This window comes from Myxocyprinus asiaticus, chromosome 34, assembly GCF_019703515.2.
Source record: "Myxocyprinus asiaticus isolate MX2 ecotype Aquarium Trade chromosome 34, UBuf_Myxa_2, whole genome shotgun sequence".
NCBI classification, from domain to species: domain Eukaryota; kingdom Metazoa; phylum Chordata; class Actinopteri; order Cypriniformes; family Catostomidae; genus Myxocyprinus; species Myxocyprinus asiaticus.
Genome location: NC_059377.1, coordinates 43,280,197 through 43,305,218, shown reverse-complemented (window position 1 = coordinate 43,305,218; position 25,022 = coordinate 43,280,197). Strand labels below are relative to the sequence as shown.

Below are 25,022 nucleotides of genomic sequence, written 5' to 3'. Positions count from 1 at the left end.
CACAAATTTCCTAATTATATATGTTAATATACTTAAAGAATGAAATAGTCGGAAAACAAATCGTTTTTTATTCACCCTTCACACATTAAAGTAGTGTTAAATATTTTTTATAATTTGTTTATTTTGTGAAACGCTCAATTCTGGTTTCAGTTACGAAAGACGTTTCAGGCTGATCTTGAACCTCATTGGCCATTTCACATGTCCATCATTCTGAACCCGCCCACGTTGATGACGTCAGTTGTGTCATCCGCCATTCTGGTGCAAGGTGACAGATTGCGCTGTAATAACTGCGGCTGCTGCAGACTTTTCAGACGGAGGAAAGGCTTTATTTACGGTGTTTGAGCTGCGGGAATCATGTCAGAGAATCAGGACACGGAGAATCAGCTGGAGTCCGAAGAGAAGCAGGTACTGTCAGTGTGATCCAAAATAACCGGTCTTTATGAGTGAAACAACACAAACCCGGCACACAGATGAAATTATCAGTCGTTTCAGAGCTGAGCCGTGAGTTCTTACGGGATTTGAAACCGTCAGGAATGAAATCGTGACTTAAAGGGTCCTGTTTTTCATATAAGGAAGTCCCACCCTCTGTCGGAGGTTATCCTCGTTTTTATTGGTTTATCAGTGAATTAGTCACATTGATAGCACATTTCTATTGGCTGATTTCTTTGTTGTCAAGCTACTGAGAAGTCTTCCGGTTGTCATATCTAAACTCTTGACTGAGCAGATCTCTCACTTATAATCTGATTGAACTAATAAAATAACTGAACTGATCTCTCTCAGTAATAATATGACCAAACCGATCCTTCATTAATTACATAACTGAACTGATCTTTCTTTTATAACATAACTGAACTGATCTCTATTAATAAAATAACTAAACTGATCTTTCATTAATAAAATAACTGAACTGATCCTTCATTAATTACATAACTGAACTGATCTTTCATTAATTACATGACTGAACTGATCCTTCATTAATAACATAACTGAACTGATCTTTCATTAATAACATAACTGAACTGATCTTTCATTAATTACATGACTGAACTGATCCTTCATTAATAACATAACTGAACTGATCCTTCATTAATTACATAACTGAACTGATCTTTCTTTTATAACATAACTGAACTGATCTCTATTAATAAAATAACTGAACTGATCTTTCATTAATAACATGACTGAACTGATCTTTCATTAATTACATGACTGAACTGATCTTTCATTAATTACATAACTGAACTGATCTTTCATTAATTACACAAATGAACTGATCTTTCATTAATAACAACATAACTGATCTTTCATTAATAACATGACTGAACTGATCTTTCATTAATAACATGACTGAACTGATCTTTCATTAATTACATGACTGAACTGATCTTTCATTAATTACATAACTGAACTGATCTTTCTTTTATAACATAACTGAACTGATCTTTCATTAATAAAATAACTGAACTGATCCTTCATTAATTACATGACTGAACTGATCTTTCATTAATTACATAACTGAACTGATCTTTCTTTTATAACATAACTGAACTGATCTCTATTAATTAAATAACTAAACTGATCTTTCATAAATAAAATAACTGAACTGATCCTTCATTAATTACATGACTGAACTGATCTTTCATTAATTACATGACTGAACTGATCCTTCATTAATAACATAACTGAACTGATCTTTCATTAATAACATGACTGAACTGATCTTTCATTAATTACATAACTGAACTGATCTTTCATTAATTACATGACTGAACTGATCCTTCATTAATAACATGACTGAACCGATCATTCATTAATAACATGACTGAACTGATCTTTCATTAATAACATGACTGAACCGATCTTTCATTAATTACATGACTGAACTGATCTTTCATTAATAACATGACTGAACTGATATTTCATTAATTACATGACTGAACTGATCTTTCATTAATTACATGACTGAACCGATCTTTCATTAATAACATGACTGAACTGATATTTCATTAATTACATGACTGAACCGATCTTTCATTAATTACATGACTGAACTGATCTTTCATTAATAACATGACTGAACTGATCTTTCATTAATTACATGACTGAACTGATCTTTCATTAATTACATGACTGAACTGATCTTTCATTAATAACATGACTGAACTGATCTTTCATTAATTACATGACTGAACTGATCTTTCATTAATTACATGACTGAACTGATCTTTCATTAATAACATGACTGAACTGATATTTCATTAATTACATAACTGAACCGATCTTTCATTAATTACATGACTGAACCGATCTTTCATTAATTACATGACTGAACCGATCTTTCATTAATTACATGACTGAACCGATCTTTCATTAATTACATAACTGAACCGATCTTTCATTAATAACATGACTGAACCGATCTTTCATTAATAACATGACTGAACCGATCTTTCATTAATTACATGACTGAACCGATCTTTCATTAATTACATGACTGAACTGATCTTTCATTAATTACATGACTGAACTGATCTTTCATTAATTACATGACTGAACTGATCTTTCATTAATTACATAACTGAACTGATCTTTCATTAATAACATAACTGAACTGATCTTTCTTTTATAACATAACTGAACTGATCTCTATTAATTAAATAACTAAACTGATCTTTCATAAATAACATGACTGAACTGATCTTTCATTAATTACATGACTGAACTGATCTTTCATTAATTACATGACTGAACTGATCTTTCATTAATAACATGACTGAACTTATCTTTCATTAATTACATGACTGAACTGATCTTTCATTAATTACATGACTGAACTGATCTTTCATTAATAACATAACTGAACTGATCTTTCATTAATAACATAACTCAACTGATCTTTCATTAATAACATGACTGAACTGATCTTTCATTAATAACATGACTGAACTGATCTTTCATTAATTACATGACTGAACTGATCTTTCATTAATTACATGACTGAACTGATCTTTCATTAATTACATAACTGAACTGATCTTTCATTAATAACATAACTGAACTGATCTTTCATTAATTACATGACTGAACTGATCTTTCATTAATTACATGACTGAACTGATATTTCATTAATTACATGACTGAACTGATCTTTCATTAATTACATGACTGAACTGATCTTTCATTAATAACATGACTGAACTGATCTTTCATTAATTACATGACTGAACTGATCTTTCATTAATAACATAACTGAACTGATCTTTCATTAATAACATGACTGAACTGATCTTTCATTAATAACATGACTGAACTGATCTTTCATTAATTACATGACTGAACTGATCTTTCATTAATTACATGACTGAACTGATCTTTCATTAATTACATGACTGAACTGATCTTTCATTAATTACATGACTGAACTGATCTTTCATTAATTACATGACTGAACTGATCTTTCATTAATTACATGACTGAACCGATCTTTCATTAATTACATAACTGAACCGATCTTTCATTAATAACATGACTGAACCGATCTTTCATTAATAACATGACTGAACCGATCTTTCATTAATAACATGACTGAACCGATCTTTCATTAATTACATGACTGAACCGATCTTTCATTAATTACATGACTGAACCGATCTTTCATTAATTACATGACTGAACCGATCTTTCATTAATTACATGACTGAACCGATCTTTCATTAATTACATGACTGAACCGATCTTTCATTAATTACATGACTGAACCGATCTTTCATTAATTACATGACTGAACTGATCTTTCATTAATTACATGACTGAACCGATCTTTCATTAATTACATGACTGAACTGATCTTTCATTAATAACATGACTGAACTGATCTTTCATTAATTACATGACTGAACTGATCTTTCATTAATTACATAACTGAACTGATCTTTCATTAATAACATAACTGAACTGATCTTTCTTTTATAACATATCTGAACTGATCTCTATTAATTAAATAACTAAACTGATCTTTCATAAATAACATGACTGAACTGATCTTTCATTAATTACATGACTGAACTGATCCTTCATTAATAACATAACTGAACTGATCTTTCATTAATTACATGACTGAACTGATCTTTCATTAATTACATGACTGAACTGATCTTTCATTAATTACATGACTGAACTGATCTTTCATTAATAACATAACTGAACTGATCTTTCTTTTATAACATATCTGAACTGATCTCTATTAATTAAATAACTAAACTGATCTTTCATAAATAACATGACTGAACTGATCTTTCATTAATTACATGACTGAACTGATCCTTCATTAATAACATAACTGAACTGATCTTTCATTAATAACATGACTGAACTTATCTTTCATTAATTACATAACTGAACTGATCTTTCATTAATTACATGACTGAACTGATCCTTCATTAATAACATAACTGAACTGATCTTTCATTAATTACATGACTGAACTGATCTTTCATTAATTACATAACTGAACTGATCTTTCATTAATAACATAACTGAACTGATCTTTCATTAATAACATAACTGAACTGATCTTTCATTAATTACATGACTGAACTGATCTTTCATTAATAACATGACTGAACTGATCTTTCATTAATTACATAACTGAACTGATCTTTCATTAATTACATGACTCAACTGATCTTTCATTAATAACATAACTGAACTGATCTTTCATTAATAACATAACTCAACTGATCTTTCATTAATAACATGACTGAACTGATCTTTCATTAATAACATGACTGAACTGATCTTTCATTAATTACATGACTGAACTGATCTTTCATTAATTACATGACTGAACTGATATTTCATTAATTACATAACTGAACTGATCTTTCATTAATTACATAACTGAACCGATCTTTCATTAATAACATAACTGAACTGATCTTTCTTTTATAACATAACTGAACTGATCTCTATTAATTAAATAACTAAACTGATCTTTCATAAATAACATGACTGAACTGATCTTTCATTAATTACATGACTCAACTGATCTTTCATTAATAACATAACTGAACTGATCTTTCATTAATAACATAACTCAACTGATCTTTCATTAATAACATGACTGAACTGATCTTTCATTAATTACATGACTGAACTGATCTTTCATTAATTACATGACTGAACTGATCTTTCATTAATAACATGACTGAACTGATCTTTCATTAATAACATAACTCAACTGATCTTTCATTAATTACATGACTGAACTGATCTTTCATTAATAACATGACTGAACTGATCTTTCATTAATAACATGACTGAACTGATCTTTCATTAATTACATGACTGAACTGATCTTTCATTAATTACATGACTGAACTGATCTTTCATTAATAACATGACTGAACTGATCTTTCATTAATAACATAACTGAACTGATCTTTCATTAATAACATAACTGAACTGATCTTTCATTAATAACATGACTGAACTGATCTTTCATTAATAACATGACTGAACTGATCTTTCATTAATAACATAACTCAACTGATCTTTCATTAATTACATGACTGAACTGATCTTTCATTAATAACATGACTGAACTGATCTTTCATTAATAACATGACTGAACTGATCTTTCATTAATTACATGACTGAACTGATCTTTCATTAATTACATGACTGAACTGATCTTTCATTAATAACATGACTGAACTGATCTTTCATTAATAACATAACTGAACTGATCTTTCATTAATAACATAACTCAACTGATCTTTCATTAATAACATGACTGAACTGATCTTTCATTAATAACATGACTGAACTGATCTTTCATTAATAACATGACTGAACTGATCTTTCATTAATTACATGACTGAACTGATCTTTCATTAATTACATAACTGAACTGATCTTTCATTAATTACATAACTGAACCGATCTTTCTTTTATAACATAACTGAACTGATCTCTATTAATTAAATAACTAAACTGATCTTTCATTAATTACATGACTGAACTGATCTTTCATTAATTACATGACTGAACTGATCTTTCATTAATAACATGACTGAACTGATCTTTCATTAATAACATGACTGAACTGATCTTTCATTAATTACATGACTGAACTGATCTTTCATTAATTACATGACTGAACTGATATTTCATTAATTACATAACTGAACTGATCTTTCATTAATTACATAACTGAACCGATCTTTCATTAATAACATAACTGAACTGATCTTTCTTTTATAACATAACTGAACTGATCTCTATTAATTAAATAACTAAACTGATCTTTCATAAATAACATGACTGAACTGATCTTTCATTAATTACATGACTCAACTGATCTTTCATTAATAACATAACTGAACTGATCTTTCATTAATAACATAACTCAACTGATCTTTCATTAATAACATGACTGAACTGATCTTTCATTAATTACATGACTGAACTGATCTTTCATTAATTACATGACTGAACTGATCTTTCATTAATAACATGACTGAACTGATCTTTCATTAATAACATAACTCAACTGATCTTTCATTAATTACATGACTGAACTGATCTTTCATTAATAACATGACTGAACTGATCTTTCATTAATAACATGACTGAACTGATCTTTCATTAATTACATGACTGAACTGATCTTTCATTAATTACATGACTGAACTGATCTTTCATTAATAACATGACTGAACTGATCTTTCATTAATAACATAACTGAACTGATCTTTCATTAATAACATAACTCAACTGATCTTTCATTAATAACATGACTGAACTGATCTTTCATTAATAACATGACTGAACTGATCTTTCATTAATAACATGACTGAACTGATCTTTCATTAATTACATGACTGAACTGATCTTTCATTAATTACATGACTGAACTGATATTTCATTAATTACATAACTGAACTGATCTTTCATTAATTACATAACTGAACCGATCTTTCATTAATAACATGACTGAACTGATCTTTCATTAATTACATGACTGAACTGATCTTTCATTAATTACATAACTGAACTGATCTTTCATTAATTACATAACTGAACCGATCTTTCTTTTATAACATAACTGAACTGATCTCTATTAATTAAATAACTAAACTGATCTTTCATTAATTACATGACTGAACTGATCTTTCATTAATTACATGACTGATCTGATCTCTCAGTTCATATAACACTAATCTCTTGGTCTTTTATAACATAACCGAATCTTTAATGACAGTAACCTGATCTTTTACTATCATTAAAGAGGCGTGTAATATTACATGGGAGTGTATGTTTGGATAACAAACAGAAAGAATTACTAGGTATTTGATTATTGTCTGATTTACTGTATGTAGAGATGTGTTTGACTATTATATTACTGATTTGATGGCACTGGCAGTATTATTTATTTTGTGAATGTCTGATGACATTAGGCTTACGTACAATGATTATAGCAGAAACAATTACTAAATTGCAGGATTGTCAAGAGAAGAACTGTAACCCACTACTGGCTGAAGAGGCCAAGCTGAAGGCAAAATATCCAAACCTGGGACAAAAACCTGGCGGCTCGGACTTCCTGATGAAAAGATTACAGAAAGGAGTGAGTACAAATTCTGTCTGTCACACACTCAACCTGAGCAAAACTAGAATCATTCTACATTAACATGCAATGCAGCATCTAAATAATCAAGACTTTGTATTCATGTCAAGATCTTTTCTCTCTTTTCTTCTAGCAAAAGTACTTTGACTCCGGTGATTATAACATGGCGAAGGCTAACATGAAGAGCAAACATTTAGTGGCAGCTGTTGGACCTGATAAGAACTTGGTGACTGGAGACCACATCCCCACACCACAAGACTTGCCTCAGAGGAAAACCTCCATACTCACCAGCAAACTAGCTGGATAAACACACACACACACACACACACACACACACACACACACTCTCCGCCCAGCTGGGCTCTTCATGAATGCTGCTGCACACACACGGACACAGATGTACATGTAGAAAAGTGGTTATTCTTGGGATCATTTTGGGATCAGTGTTTGTTTAAATGATGGTTTCTCCAACCCTGAAGGCTTTTAATTACACAAACAAGTTGCCGATTGGTGGAGCAGATCAATCTTCACTCACTATCCTCTTATCATTATTTTACAAGTTGTCTTGAAACCGTACATGCACACAATCACTGAACACACAGACTGTATGTTTACTGTAGAGAGCTGGATGCACACATACACACTCAAACTGGTTTGTGTTTGTAATGTGTAGCTGCTAAAACACACTCGACTGAAAGAATGAGGCAGTGTGTATCACACACACACAAGTAAAAAAACACTGAACTGTCTCTTTAAAGCAATAGTCCACCGAAAACTGACATTTCTGTCATCATTTACTCACCTTCATGTTGTTCTAAACCCGTATGACTTTCTTCTGCAGAACACAAAACACGGTCTTGGAATATAATGTACAAGTTAAATTTATTAATGTATGAAATTTGTACAGTAAATAGAGTGATATATGGAGATGTGTTTGTGCTCTCATAAATACACACATCACACATGATGATGGCATTTCCTGTGTCATTCTCACAAGCTTGCATCTTTAATCAGGACGTGAAGCAACATCTCTGTTCCTCTCCAGTGTAAACCGGATCATTATGCGAAAGTGGTGATGTCATATAACTGTGGAGGGGCAAGGGGAGAGGTCCTGATGTCAATAAATGTACAGAGAGTGTATGTTAAATATCAAACAAAGTCAATTTGTTTTGCGGTATTTGAAATAAAATTTTACATTGTTTATCTGTGCTCCGAGTTGTCCTTCTTAAGATGAAATGTGGCAGCGACACACCAACAAGTTTGTGTGCTTTTCAACACCAAATTAAAGTTGCAATGAAATTGCAGTATTAACTGAATAAAACATGAGTCAAAATAAACATCCTGAAACAGACCACGTGGCAGTGATCTTATCTTTAGGACTGTATTGTGCTCTCAAACCAGCAGGAGGCAGCAGTGCTTCAGTGTTTGACCCTCAGTGAGCACTTCCTGTGTGCTCTAATATATACAGGTGCATCTCAATAAATTAGAATGTCGTGGAAAAGTTCATTTATTTCAGTAATTCAACTCAAATTGTGAAACTCGTGTATTAAATAAATTCAATGCACACAGACTGAAGTAGTTTAAGTCTTTGGTTCTTTTAATTGTGATGATTTTGGCTCACATTTAACAAAAACCCACCAATTCACTATCTCAAAAAATTAGAATACATCATAAGACCAATAAAAAAAAACATTTTTAGTGAATTGTTGGCCTTCTGGAAAGTATGTTCATTTACTGTATATGTACTCAATACTTGGTAGGGGCTCCTTTTGCTTTAATTACTGCCTCAATTCGGCGTGGCATGGAGGTGATCAGTTTGTGGCACTGCTGAGGTGGTATGGAAGCCCAGGTTTCTTTGACAGTGGCCTTCAGCTCATCTGCATTTTTTGGTCTCTTGTTTCTCATTTTCCTCTTGACAATACCCCATAGATTCTCTATGGGGTTCAGGTCTGGTGAGTTTGCTGGCCAGTCAAGCACACCAACACCATGGTCATTTAACCAACTTTTGGTGCTTTTGGCAGTGTGGGCAGGTGCCAAATCCTGCTGGAAAATGAAATCAGCATCTTTTAAAAAGCTGGTCAGCAGAAGGAAGCATGAAGTGCTCCAAAATTTCTTGGGAAACGGGTGCAGTGACTTTGGTTTTCAAAAAACACAATGGACCAACACCAGCAGATGACATTGCACCCCAAATCATCACAGACTGTGGAAACTTAACTCTGGACCTCAAGCAACTTGGGCTATGAGCTTCTCCACCCTTCCTCCAGACTCTAGGATCTTGGTTTCCAAATGAAATACAAAACTTGCTCTCATCTGGAAAGAGGACTTTGGACCACTGGGCAACAGTCCAGTTCTTCTTCTCCTTAGCCCAGGTAAGACGCCTCTGACGTTGTCTGTGGTTCAGGAGTGGCTTAACAAGAGGAATATGACAACTGTAGCCAAATTCCTTGACACGTCTGTGTGTGGTGGCTCTTGATGCCTTGACCCCAGCCTCAGTCCATTCCTTGTGAAGTTCACCCAAATTCTTGAATCGATTTTGCTTGACAATCATAAGGCTGCAGTTCTCTTGGTTGGTTGTGCATCTTTTTCTTCCACACTTTTTCCTTCCACTCAACTTTCTGTTAACATGCTTGGATACAGCACTCTGTGAACAGCCAGCTTCTTTGGCAATGAATGTTTGTGGCTTACCCTCCTTGTGAAGGGTGTCAATGATTGTCTTCTGGACAACTGTCAGATCAGCAGTCTTCCCCATGATTGTGTAGCCTAGTGAACCAAACTGAGAGACCATTTTGAAGGCTCAGGAAACCTTTGCAGGTGTTTTGAGTTGATTAGCTGATTGGCATGTCACCATATTCTAATTTTTTGAGATAGTGAATTGGTGGGTTTTTGTTAAATGTGAGCCAAAATCATCACAATTAAAAGAACCAAAGACTTAAACTACTTCAGTCTGTGTGCATTGAATTTATTTAATACACGAGTTTCACAATTTGAGTTGAATTACTGAAATAAATGAACTTTTCCACGACATTCTAATTTATTGAGATGCACCTGTATATATAAGACGCAATCAATAAGAAGCATATGTTATACAATTCATAAATAATATGAATTCAATAAATAGTATAAATACAAAATACCTACATATATTCAAATAATAAAATTATGGAGCCCCTGAGAGGAAAGAGCGGGAATTTTTTTTTCTGAAATAGTTTTGCATTCCCTCTATAAATTTACCATGGTTTTAATACAGTAACCATATTTTAACCATCATATCCGTAGTGAAACCATAGTGATAAAACCATAATTTTATGGGTATCATGGTTTTACTATGCAAATACTATAGTTTAACTATGGTTTAACTATAGTAATATTATGGTAACACTTTAAAATAAGGTTACATTTGTTACCATTAGTTGAGAACATTAGTTAACACGAACTAACAATTAATAATATTTTTACAACATTTATTAACCTTGGTTAATGTTAATTTTAACATATGAGTTTTAAAATCTAAAGTTGTATACATAGTAAATGCACTATGAACTAACATAAACTAATAATGAAAAACTGTAGGCCTATTTTTATTAACTAACATTAATAAAGATTAATAAATACTGTAAAAAGTATTTTGTTCATTGTTAGTTAATGATACATTATGCTTTGCTAATATTAACAAATGTAACCTTATAATAAAGTGCTACCAATATCGTAGTCTGTAGTAACCATAGTTCCCTTTCAATTCAGTTCACTCGACATTGATGTAAGCAGTATGGGGAAATACATTCATTGACGACCTAGTTGAAACCCTTGTAAAATAATGCCAATCTTCTGATTGGCAATGGTGATCTGAGCTTTGCCCCTTTAGGCGTGCAGTCGGCCTATATAAGTGGGCACTCAGTCACCATTACTTCAAATTTTTCTTCCTTCACGACTACGAATATTTCTTCGTAGTAAACTTCGTCTAGGAAACCCTCTCCGCTTCGCCATCGAGATACACTTTCAGCGGATGGTTCTACTCTGCGAGACACGAACAGGACGACTTGTCGCCTGTGCTCGTGTACCTGCAGTGAGAAGGATTACTATATATATATATATATATATATTACGGCTGTCAAATGATTAAAATATTTAATCGCGTTTTGTAGTTAATCGCAATTAATCGCAATCTCTTTATAAACATGAGTGGACAAAATATGCTTCATCCAGATGTATTTTTCAGTCATTCACACAAAACCTACCCCACAGAGTTGAACAACAGAAAATGAACACCACACATCTCAATTCAAATGATGTACAAAATACGGTAGTTGTAAGTGTATTATGACAGGATTTATTCGCTTCTTTTTATGGAGTTTTGACAGACATAATCTTTCCAGGAGCATAGTGGAATTAAACAGCTCTGGTCACGTGACTGTTTGCACCACTCATGCAAAAAAGCCTACACTGTCATTTACAATTGGCAACTCTTTGCAAAATACATCAAAAACTCCTTTTAGACCCCGGTCACAATTGTAACTGGTGGGATTAAATGGGTTAATGACAGTGTAGATTACCTGCAGCGTTCCAGCAATGTTCTGCATCGGCTAGTGCACTATCAAACAGAGACACTGTGACAGAACCTTGTAGACAGCAGCAGGGTTTAAGTTAGCCAGTAATCAGTACCGCTGCTCCCTATATGCATATTACGCAGTCTGCGTAGGGCACCAACTCCCTAGGGGGGCACCGGCTGCCTTTACTGGCACGTTATATGTTATTCAATATGTTATTGCGCTATTAATGCATTACCTTCGACAGCATTAATATATATATATATATATATATATATATATATATATATACACATACACATATATATAAATATACACATACACACACACACACACACACACACACACACATACAGACTTTTTCACAAAAAGAGCCACTTGCGAGCAACACGTCTTTTTAAAGATGTCGTTCCGCAAGGGGGCCTGGGTATCTCAGTGGGTATTGATGCTGACTACCACCCCTGGAGTTACGAGTTCGAATCCAGGGCGTGCTGAGTGACTCCAGCCAGGTCTCCTAAGCAACCAAATTTGCCCGGTTGCTAGGGAGGGTAGAGTCACATGGGGTAACCTCCTCGTGGTCGTGATTAGTGGTTCTCGCTCTCAATGGGGCACGTGGTAAGTTGTGCTTGGATCGCAGAGAAAAGCATGAGCCTCCACATGCAGCATCTCTGTGGTGTCATGCACAACGAGCCACGTGATAAGATGCACGGATTGACGGTCTCAGAAGCGGAGACAACTGAGACTTGTCCTCCACCACCCGGACTGAGGTGAGTAACCACACCACCACGAGGACCTTCTAAGTAGTGCGCACTGGGCATTCCAAATCGGGAGAAAAGGGGATAAAAAATAAATACATAAAAAAAAAAAAAATACATTTAAAAACTCGTTCCACAAGTGTTCCAAATGAGAGCGGCACATCCCGCCAATTCGCCCACGTTCTAAGGGGTGATTCCGCCTCTTGCGCCCTCCCACCCGTCTCCTCTGTGTTAGATCCCAATAGACCACAAGAGGGGGCATAGCAGGGCCGCGAGGTTGAGTTGGATGGATTTGAGGAGGATCTCGCGCAGGTACAAACCCTGCAAACCCCTCAATCCTTCGACACAGTGTTCTCGGAGGCCACACGAAAGGCATGGCCATCTCCAAACAAAGGTTCTCTCACTGGATTGAAGATGCAAACGCCCTCGCATACAAATCACAAGGCGCGAACTGCCCTATTGGGGTCAAGGTGCATTCAGCTAGAGGTATGGCATCCTCATGGGCACGCGCAAACAGGGTGTCCTCACAAGACATATGCTTAGCAGCAGGATGGTCTTCACAAAACACGTTCGCCAGGTTCTCTTCACAAGTCCTCTCTTTCTGGAGCACTTATTTATTCAGCAGATAAGCCAAACCCTTTGTTATAGGTAGGCTACCAGTTATGTTCTGTACAGCCACCTGTGTTTCGCACAGGATTTTGTGAGACTGTGGTGCGTGGACCTCGGACCCTCATGGGCATGCTCCCCCATAACATTTTAAAGTTAAATGCTTCAATCTGGTGCACTTTGAGAGCAAAATTATGAGGCTAGATCTATGAAGAACTTTGTGCTCTTGTAAACAATTTTGTGCTCTAGTAGTAATTTAATCATAAACACACTGGTTGTATAGATATGAATGGTGATGACATGGCAAAAAAGTCACACCCACAAAGCATAAATGAGACAGAGTTTAATGCAGTTCACAAATGGTCAAAACACAAAATCGACTACAGCATACATTTGAGCCAGTGCTCAACATTAAGCATTGTCATGTGCTTGTCCTCCAGACAAGTAAATTGGTCATTCACTTCACAAGTAAAAAAGTTACTTGTCTGGATTGAAAAATGGACATTTATGTTACATGTTCAAGTAACATGTCAAAGTTTATGTTGTATATTTTTCTAAAATTATGACCGATGCCCAACATAATTGTATACCTATGCAATCAACTAAATTCTCTGTGACAGAAATGTAAACTGCACTGGATAGGGGAGGAGGCTATTGTCATATGATAATTATTTTATGTTACATATGGTAGTCAAATAAAGAAAAGCGGTTCAGGTGCGCATAAGCGCAAGCATTTTCAGAACACACGCGCATGTTCAGCACAAGCACATACGCCGCCTGTCAATCAAACAGGGCGCAGCTGTTACTAGGTTGCTAGCGAATTATAAAATTACATGCTCTGGATTACTTTCAAAAGCATAATAAGAATATGAACTTTCTAATAAGTGACACAGGCCTCGGCTATCACAAATATAGCTGATTATTTTTTTGTTAATGACATTTTAATCAGTCTGCTTGAAAAAAAATGCACTTGTTCCAGACAAGCAGACAAGCGCTAATGTCGAGCCCTGATGAAGCAAAAGTGGTTACCTGTGTTGAACTGGCTCTTTAGATGTTGAAAACAGTTACGTTGTCAGAGCCGCTGGTAATAACTTTAACGTTAGATAATTGGTTCCAGTGTGTGTGTGTGTGTGTGTGTGTGTGTGTGTGTGTGTGTGTGTGTGTGTGTGTGTGTGAGCATGAAACTGTGGCAGGACAAATTAGACGGGCCGCCACAGTCTAGGTAATTAATGGGAAACACTGGCAACTATATCTAAGGTGTATTATAATTCCCCTCTAAGTCACAAGCACTCCCCATCAAAATAAAACATTTCTCCAACCATGGTTGGTTACACATAGTTACACTGTGTGTATCTATATGCTCATATAGGTACCCAGACTATAGTTATTCCCGTCTGGTATTAACCAAATGGGTTTCAACTAGGTCATCGAGAAAAGTATTTCCCCATACTTCTTACAGCAATGTCTCATTCCCTTCATCTCAGGGAACCAAGGTTACATGTGTAATGTTTACGTTAACGTTAGATGTTTTTGGCGGAAAACATGTTTTTTCTTCAGCAATATTGTATGATTGTTGTTGGCTAACTGTTTTTTATTTTTATTTTATTTATTTATAAAACAAATTGACGGAAACCATAGACTAGCCAATCTTGTAGTTACTATAGTTTTACCAAAAATACCATATTTGTAGTAAAATCCAAATAACCACAAAATTATGATTTTTATTACCATAGTTTTTGTTTTCCTGTATCAGTACTATGGTTTCACTATGAAGATCAAGGTAAAAATATGGTTACTCTAGTAAAACCATGGTAAATTAATTGCGAGGGAACGCAAAACTTATTGAAAGGGCAAACAAACTATTGCAAGGGACTCAAAACTTATTACGAGGGAACACAAAACTATTGCGAGGGACTCAAAACTTATTACGAGGGAACTTAAAACTATTGCAAGGGAACGCAAAACTATTGCGAGGGAACGCAAAACTTATTACGAGGGAATGCAAAACTATTGCAAGGGAATGCAAAACTATTGCAAGAGAACACAAAACTATTGCGAGGGACTCAAAACGTATTACGAGGGAATGCAAAACTATTGCAAGGGACTTAAAACTTATTACGAGGGAATGCAAAACTATTGCGAGGGACTCAAAACTTATTACGAAGGAACGTAAAACTATTGCGAGGGAATGCAAAACTATTGTGAGGGACTCAAAACTTATTGCAAGGGTACACAAACTATTGCGAGGAACTCAAAACTTATTACGAGGGAACGCAAAACTATTGCGAGGAAATGCATAACTACTGCGAGGGAACGCAAAACTATTGCAAGGGAACGCAAAACTTATTACGAGGAAATGTAAAACTATTGTGAGGGACTCAAAACTTATTGCAAGGGCACACAAACTATTGCGAGGGACTCAAAACTTATAATGAGGGAACGCAAAACTATTGAAAGGGAACACAAAAATATTGCGAGGGACTCAAAACTTATTACTAGAGAACGTAAAACTATTGCGAGGGAACGCAAAACTATTGCAAGGGAATGCAAAACTATTGCGAGGGACTCAACTTATTACGAGGGAATGCAAAACTATTGCGAGGGACACAAAATGTATTAGGAGGGAACACAAAACTATTGCGAGGGACTTAAAACTTATTATGAGGGAATGCAAAACTATTACGAGGGACTCAAAACTTATTACGAGGGAACGCAAAACTATTGCAAAGGACTTAAAACTTATTGCAAGGGAACGCAAAACTATTGCGAGGGACTTAAAACTTATTACGAGGGAATGCAAAACTATTGCGAGGGACTCAAAACTTATTACGAAGGAACGTAAAACTATTGCGAGGGAATGCAAAACTATTGTGAGGGACTCAAAACTTATTGCAAGGGTACACAATCTATTGCGAGGAACTCAAAACTTATTACGAGGGAACGCAAAACTATTGCGAGGAAATGCAAAACTACTGCGAGGGAACGCAAAACTATTGCAAGGGAACGCAAAACTTATTACGAGGAAATGTAAAACTATTGTGAGGGACTCAAAACTTATTGCAAGGGCACACAAACTATTGCGAGGGACTCAAAACTTATAATGAGGGAACGCAAAACTATTGAAAGGGAACACAAAAATATTGCGAGGGACTCAAAACTTATTACTAGAGAACGTAAAACTATTGCGAGGGAACACAAAACTATTGCAAGGGAATGCAAAACTATAGCGAGGGACACAAAACTTATTACGAGGGAATGCAAAACTATTGCGAGGGAATGCAAAACTATAGCGAGGGACACAAAACTTATTACGAGGAAATGTAAAACTATTGTGAGGGAACGCAAAACTATTGAAAGGGAACACAAAAATATTGCGAGGGACTCAAAACTTATTACGAGGGAACGTAAAACTATTGCGAAGGGAATGCAAAACTATTGCAAGGGACTCAAAACTTATTACGAGGGAACGTAAAACTATTGCGAGGGAATGCAAAACTATTGCAAGGGAATGCAAAACTATTGCGAGGGACTCAAAACTTATTACGAGGAAATGTAAAACTATTGTGAGGGAACGTAAAACTATTGAAAGGGAACGCAAAAATATTGTGAGGGACTCAAAACGTATTACGAGGGAACGTAAAACTATTGCGAGGGAACGCAAAACTATTGCAAGGGACACAAAACTTATTACAAGGGAACATATAACTATTGTGAGGGAACACAAAACTATTGTGAGGGACTCAAAAGTTATTACGAGGGAATGCGTAACTATTGCAAGGGCACACAAACTATTGCGAGGGACTCAAAACTTATTACGAGGGAACGCAAAACTATTGCGAGGGACTCAAAACTTATTGCGAGGGACTCAAAACTTATTACGAGGGAACGCAAAACTATTGCGAGGGACTCAAAACTTATTACGAGGGAACACAAAACTATTGCGAGGGACTTAAAACTTATTACGAGGGAATGCAAAACTATTGCGAGGGACTCAAAACTTATTACGAGGGAACGCAAAACTATTGCGACGAAACGCAAAACTACTGCGAGGGAACGCAAAACTATTGCAAGGGAAAGCAAAACTATTGCGAGGGACTCAAAACTTATTACGAGGGACTCAAAACTTATTTCGAGGGAATGAAAAACTATTGCGAGGGACTCCAAACTTATTATGAGGAAACGCAAAACTATTGTGAGGGACTCAAAACTTATTACGAGGGAACGCAAAACTTATTATGAGGGAATGCAAAACTATTGCAAGGGACTCAAAACGTATTACGAGGGAACGCAAAACTATTGCGAGGGACTCAAAACGTATTACGAGGAAACGTAAAACTATTGCGAGGGACTCAAAACTTATTGCGAGGGACTCAAAACTTATTACGAGGGAACGCAAAACTACTGCGAGGGACTCAAAACTTATTACGGGGGAACACAAATCTATTGTGAGGGACTCAAAACTTATTACGAGGGACTCCAAACTTATTACGAGGGAATGCAAAACTATTGCGAGGGACGCAAAACTTATTACGAGGGAACGCAAAACTATTGCGAGGGACTCAAAACTTATTGCGAGGGACTCAAAACTTATTACAAGGGAACGCAAAACTATTGCGAGGGACTCAAAACTTATTACGAGGGAACACAAAACTTATTACGAGGGACTCAAAACTTATTACGAGGGAACGCAAAACTATTGCAATGGACTCAAAACGTTTTACGAGGGAACGTAAAACTATTGCAAGGGAATGCAAAACTTATTGTGAGGAAAGCAAACTATTGCGAGGGAATGAAAACTATTGCAAGGGAACGCAAAACTAATTGTAAGGGAACATAAAACGTATTGCGAGGGAACGCAAAACTTATCCTGGCTTGAGTCACTCAACACAGGTAATTATTATTATTAATCTGAACTACTATTTATGGTTACCGGCCCTTTTACCCACTTACTCTATTTCTATGGTTATTGTCACTGACGTTATGGATAGTGATTTAAAAAAAGAAAAACCATCTAAAAGCCAAAAATACATCATTAATGTCAGTTTGACCCTTAACGTCTCATTTTATTTCACATTGCTCATAGAAAGCAGGTGTACAGGACACTGACTGGACTCTTGAGTCACCGGAGTGAATGGGTGGTAAAGGTAAAGGGTGTGTTACAGTATCAGGTTAAATGTTTTACATACTAACCAGGTGACTTTACCTGAATGCCTGCGCACACCTTGATTTCCTCACTGTATTTGAATTAGCTAGATAATATATGTTTGGATTAGGCCTGTGCAGTGTTGGGTAAGTTACTCTAAAAAAGTAATTCATTACTAACTACTAATGACATATTCTACAGTGTAATTAGATTCCTGTACTAATTACTCTGTCTGAAAAGTAACTGCATTACTTATTACTAATTACTTTTTAAAACCCTTATCAACCTCGACCAGATGAGAAATACAAGGATAGACATGAAACTGTTCTTTTAATTCTTTCAAATAAATAATATAAAATCAAATAAATAATACACGAACTGGCCAAAGAATTTAAGGGGGCTGCATTAAATTAGAAAAAATATTTTTTAACATTAGACGTTAAATTTTGATTTTAAATTCACTTTTGTTTTATAAAGAATTGTTCTATAGTCTATATACAGTATTTAACGCGATTACATCAGAAGTAACTGTAATTAAATGACTGAAAAATTAAGAGTAATCCATTACTTTACTTTTTTCAATGAAACAGTAATTTAATTACAGTAATTAATTACTTAGTAATGCATTACACCCAACACTGGACCTGTGCTTGGCTAGTCTGAACTGGAATTAGCATAAACCTTTATTTATATTCTGTATAAACTACATTCTGATTATTGTCTTTCTGAGAGCTGTCCAGTAGTTAAAACGATCTAATTTTGACTTGTTGCTAAAATAATACCTTAAACCAGTTCTAAAAATAAAACGAAAGTGGCAATAATAATTCGAAAAGAAAGAAGGAAGACCATATAAGGTTCGGAAGAAAACAAATGGCTGTCTAGAAGGTAACGACCCTGCAGCATACATCTCGCGAGAGTCTCATTCGCTGTTATTAAGTTTGGGTTTAGGGTTAGATTTAGCGATAGGGTAAAGGTTTAGGGGTTGGTGTAGAGTTTCTGTGGGACTCCAAATAAACACAAGTATAATAATAAACACCGTGTGTGAACATCGCAGGCGGCTCTCGCGAGACTCCAGCCGAGACTTCGTGACGTACGAAGGTGTCTTTACTATAAAAGCGTCAGCATTCCAGACACTTCCGCCTCACTCTCAGAAAAGAGTGTTGACTATCACAATCACTGTAACTTTCATCTACGCCAAGTCGAAGCTTTAAACTTAATCGTTAAACTCGTATTTTAGTTTCATTTCTAAGTAGTCGTACCCTTGCTGTTTGCGAGCGTAAATATGAGTCTGAGTGTTGGATTGAGAAGAACGGCCGCGGTGAGTCTCCTTGCGCATGGCGCGCACACAGCGCTCGTGCCCGTATCAGCGCTGAAGAACCGAGCCGAGGACGAGCTGGACGGGTACGCGGATGAAATGGAAACCGGATTAAAAGCGCTGAGGCCCGGGACGAACGGCCTGAAAGGATTGCAACTGGACGGGCGGTTCGTGTCTGCGACGGACGGGTCTCTCCCGGCCACACCGGACCCGCAAGAGTTCGGTGTTGCCCAGCTAGACCGGGATACTCGAGAGCTTCTGTTGGATCTCTATCGCACTCACACTGGAATGTGTTCACCGGGCAGGAATACTCACCCCGCACTACCGACTCTCAGGCGCGTCGTGGGTGATATTCTCACAAAGCACCAGATAACTTATAAAGGTAAGACACGCGCTTATGCGCACTCCCGAGACCCCCAACAAAGCTGCGCGTTCCCGCGCTCTCTCGATTGGACTTTTGAAATTATCAAAGACCGTCATGTGGTAAAATAATTACATTTTATAGTTTAATCACGTGCTTCCGCATTTATGTTCACGTATTAAACAGGCAAACAGAAATGTATCGGTAGTTTTTTTTTTTTTTTTTCTGGTCAAACCGGGAAGTTCGTCACTGCGATTCTCGGAATTGCCACAGTTCCGCTTATCTGCAGTTTACAAAACTGTGTTTATGTAACAGTGCATCGGCGCTCCACCCACAATACAAAACATGTCATTAAAGATACAAACAAATAATAAATATTATGCGTGTTGTGACCTATACCAATGTTTACTATTATATAAAATATTTCATCAACACAGTGCTCATGATTATTTTATTTGCGATTTATGAAGACGTTAAAACATATGTAATATAGCTTTAATATCAAATTATATTATTTAATCCAACGTTTACCCTATCATGAATTATACATGGTTTGTCTGGCACACACAAAATGACAATTAGGGTGACAACGTTAAAATTAAACTAATAAATTCATGTTTTTTAAAAAAAAAATAAAACATGCTAAATTGCACTTCTGTAAATACCTAAATATTTCATTTAAAAAGACAAATGGAATCAATTAAATCGGTGAATCGTTAATTGAAACCTGTTCATTACAACAGTCCAAAGGACTGTTTGTACATGATCTGTCCAAACGAATCGATTCACTAAATTGGACTTCCCAGCGTTACACAGAAGTGGATGAATCGTTTATCTTAACCGGTTCGTTTACATGATCGGTCCAAACGAATCGATTCACTAAATTGGACTTCCCAGTGTTACATAGAAGTGGATGAATCGTTTATCTTAACCGGTTCGTTTACATGATCGGTCCAAACGAATCGATTCACTAAAATGGACTTCCCAGTGTTACATAAGCGGATTGGTGAATCGTTTATCTTAACCGGTTCATTTACGTGATCTGTCTAAACAAACCGATTCACTAAATTGGACTTCCCAGCGTTACATAAGTGGATTGGTGAATCGTTTATTTTAATATATTTATTATCATGAACCGTCAAGCAAAACGTTTCACTTTAAACATTTTGGACTACCCGTGAGGGGAGCGCGTTTAATCGGCAGATGCATTCGCGAAACTATGTTTTGCCGTTTTACACCATAACTCTTTGAGAAAAATTGTTACTGGAAAATATATAATAGTTCTATTGTTAAAATAGAACTACTGTCACGCTAGAATTAATGCGGGTCCGCGGTCCGCCATGTAATCGTTACACTCTAAAATTATAATCGCTACGCGTGTACGTAGTTAAACAAAACAAGTGTGTTGGTACTTTTAGTAATTTATAGCAATACATAGAATCCATTCCAACACCATTCAGACTGTTGTACTTCCTGTCATTTATAATAACACAGTTGTGGTGGGTCAGTTCTGTTGATGATGTTTGGGCTGTTGTGTTCAGGAATGATGCAGAAGCTGCTGGTGGACTCCCAGCCGGATGACATGGACTTCATCTCCTCTATAGCTCAGAAGATGTTCAGCGACGGCAGCACAAACTGGGGCCGCATCAGCAGTCTGGTGGCGTTTGGAGCCGAGGTGTGTACCCGGCTGAAAGCGGCGAAGAGGGAGCACTGCATAGACCGAGTGGCAGAACAGATCTCCTCATATCTGATGTCTGAACAACACGACTGGCTCCTAAAGAACAAAGGCTGGGTGAGTACTTGCCAACACAACGTGTCTCATTTCTGTTTGACCGAAAGGAAAATCTCTTATACTTACTGAATGGAAACCGATTGTGTTTCCTTCTCCTTGCATAATTCAGTGCTGTTGTGATGGGATATCTCACACACACAACTGAAGTGTTGAGTTCATTCAGAAGATGTAAAACTCAACTCTCTTCATTATCAGACAGCACTGCAAAAATCATCCTTAAAACAAGTTAGATTTACTTGAGAATCAAAGTTTAGTGAGACAACTTGGCTGTTGAGTTTTCCACATATTAACTAGCTCTCAATGTAAGATCCCATGGTCATGGAAAACCTGGAAATGTCTGGGGAATTTTAAAGTGGCGATTTGCCTGGAAAAGTCTGGGAAAATTCTGTAGGGTATATTTCCTTTTGTAGTTCTACTCTGCTAAATTATCCAGTAATCACAAATGACTGGACGTCATGGAAACTCATTGGTCAACCCTGGTTTGCATGTTATGTTTGGAAGTAAGCTGGACTCACTTGTCTCTCTCTCTCTCTCTCTCTCTCTCTCTCTCTTCAGTATGGATTTGTGGAGTTTTTCCGTGTTGAGGATGTGGAGTCTGTCGTTCGGAACACTTTGATTGCAGTTGCTGGATTTGCTGGGATCGGTGCTGGTCTTGCTCTTCTGATTCGCTGAAACCAAATGGACTGGTTGAACTGATGATTCCTTACACCCTCCAGTAGGCCCTGACTGGCGCAGTAGCGTGTGGGACGTTGGAGTAAAATTCAGATGCTTGGAGCCCAACATGTGCTTAACATCCCGCAACAGGCCCACCGGCGATCTGATCACGCCAAAACAGATTGAGCTCTCCCTTAACCTGAAATATCAGATTGTTATTGAATTATTTTTTTAAATAAAATATGTTCTAAAATCAATACTTTGCATTTGCATTATTTAATTGCATAGAATCAGATGATTTCTACACATGATGGCTAAAGTGATTTCTGTAGCTGACTGCTTCACTGTGGAAACAAGTATGCAGGGTTACTGCGGGTGCTTAAAGTCTTAAATATCATTCAAAGAGGTCTTTAATTGAGGGACAGGAAAACAGGAATCGCGATATGGCCAGATGTAATTATAAGTAGGCTGTGATATAATTAAATCTATAGTCTGTATGTGCTGCACACTTCAAAGTGAAGATGCGGTACTGTTGCACATTCTCCAATTTTAGTTTTATGACCATGTTTATTTTACAGCGTGTATATAGAAATAAGTTGTAGATGATTGTAAGAGTGTATATTTTATTTCCTTTATCTGTGTGAGCAACTGGGAGTACATTTCAAAATAAGAGTCCCCGGTGTATTTTCGGCTTGAGTGTCCTGCGTTATGCACCAAATCTTCATTTGTTTTTCTGATTATTATTGTAAAGTTGGTTTCTTGTTGCCTCTGTGTTTGTGCCCATCACAGTAAGAACATTAACACATTCAATATATCAGTTTTAAAACTATCGGCTGATTAGTTATTGCCTTTTAACACATGATCATGTGACCAGTGTAAATGTTCAGTTTTTGTCACGTTACTTAATGAACACTATAGTGTGGCTAGAAAAAAAGACCTGAGAACTTTGCAGGGGACAGTTGGGGTGAGCCATGATGGAGGGCTCAAGACTTGACTGGAGCTCTAAATCCCTCTTAGACTGTCATATAATAGATGTAAACAGACATCGAGGTGGAGATGGTGAACGGAGGCCAGAAGAAGCGTGACTGCAGGTAAACTTACATTGTGATTGACAGGATTAGAATGTTCCTTTAGAACTGCATTTGTTTGCAGATTATACTTTGACGTGGTGTTACTTAATGCAATGACATTCAGATATTTATAGGTGCGACTGAAGTGAAGAAATGGTATGTTGCAGTATCAGGAGCACTAGAGCATTGAACGTGTATGTGTTAATTCTGGTGCAGCACAAACAAATGATCAGAAACCACACAAAGCAGAGGTGTGACATTTACCATCTCAGTAGGTCATGAGTATGTGTGGATTCCATCATCTGGTTCAGTGTGTTGATGCATTTAACATTTTCGAATGCAAGTCAGCAAAATGTAGAGCATGACATACAGATGTGCTTGTGTTGCCATTTCTGGTCGACAGCAGTATCTGAAATGAGACATGCGCACACACACTGCTACCTAAATGGGCACATACCATACACTTCTATAGTTAGTTGTCTACTTTTTCAGTCAGTTGCATAAAAAATTAAACTGATCTAAGTTGAGACCAAAATGTAAGACCGCACACCACTAGGCTAACTTTTCTTTACATCCTATGTGTCCTTTGAAAATAACCGTCAGCTGAGCCGGTGGGGGCTTGAGTTGAGACTTTGACTTCTATGATGATAACAAAATATGTTTGTTTTTTTATTATTTGGGTTAAAATCACTAAATTTGTTAATTAGAATCCATTTTGAAGCATTGTATTCCTCTAATAAGCAAATATTTATAAATATTAAGCATCCACAGTTGGCTGTTCAGTGTCTTACTTTTCCCACAATGCAATGCAAATTAGTCTGTCCTACTAAAGACAACTGTGCACTTGTTTTAAGCAACAGGTTTTCTATGGCGTCTTTAGCTACTCAGACTAATTGTTAGACAAGATCTTAAAGGTGCTTTAAGCGATTTATTTTCATGAATTTTTTTTTAATGGAAAGGTATGCAAAACATTTTCTAACTCCCTGAAATGTATTAATGAAATAAGTGGGGGCCTGGGTAGCTCAGTGGTAAAAGACGCTGGCTACCAGCCCTGGAGTTTGCTAGTTCAAATCCTAGGGTGTGCTGAGTGACTCCGGCCAGGTCTCCTAAGCAACCAAATTGGCCCGGTTGCTAGGGAGGGTAGAGTCACATGGG

The 25,022-nt window shown here is 36.3% G+C and overlaps 2 protein-coding genes across 2 annotated transcripts; both read left to right on the top strand.

Annotated features, from left to right (window-relative positions):
• Positions 1 to 258: 258 nt before the first annotated feature.
• LOC127425124 (alpha-endosulfine-like) lies at positions 259 to 8,828 on the top strand. The gene is made up of 3 exons (XM_051670788.1): positions 259 to 405; positions 7,505 to 7,627; positions 7,761 to 8,828. Exons 1-3 carry the CDS (start codon positions 355 to 357, stop codon positions 7,932 to 7,934), a joined length of 348 nt encoding a protein of 115 aa, XP_051526748.1. The 5' UTR covers positions 259 to 354; the 3' UTR covers positions 7,935 to 8,828.
• A 10,974-nt stretch (positions 8,829 to 19,802) lies between these two features.
• On the top strand, positions 19,803 to 23,054 carry LOC127425118 (induced myeloid leukemia cell differentiation protein Mcl-1-like). Its single transcript, XM_051670773.1, has 3 exons — positions 19,803 to 20,372; positions 21,893 to 22,143; positions 22,699 to 23,054. Exons 1-3 carry the CDS (start codon positions 19,958 to 19,960, stop codon positions 22,813 to 22,815), a joined length of 783 nt encoding a protein of 260 aa, XP_051526733.1. The 5' UTR covers positions 19,803 to 19,957; the 3' UTR covers positions 22,816 to 23,054.
• The last annotated feature ends 1,968 nt before the right edge of the window (positions 23,055 to 25,022 follow it).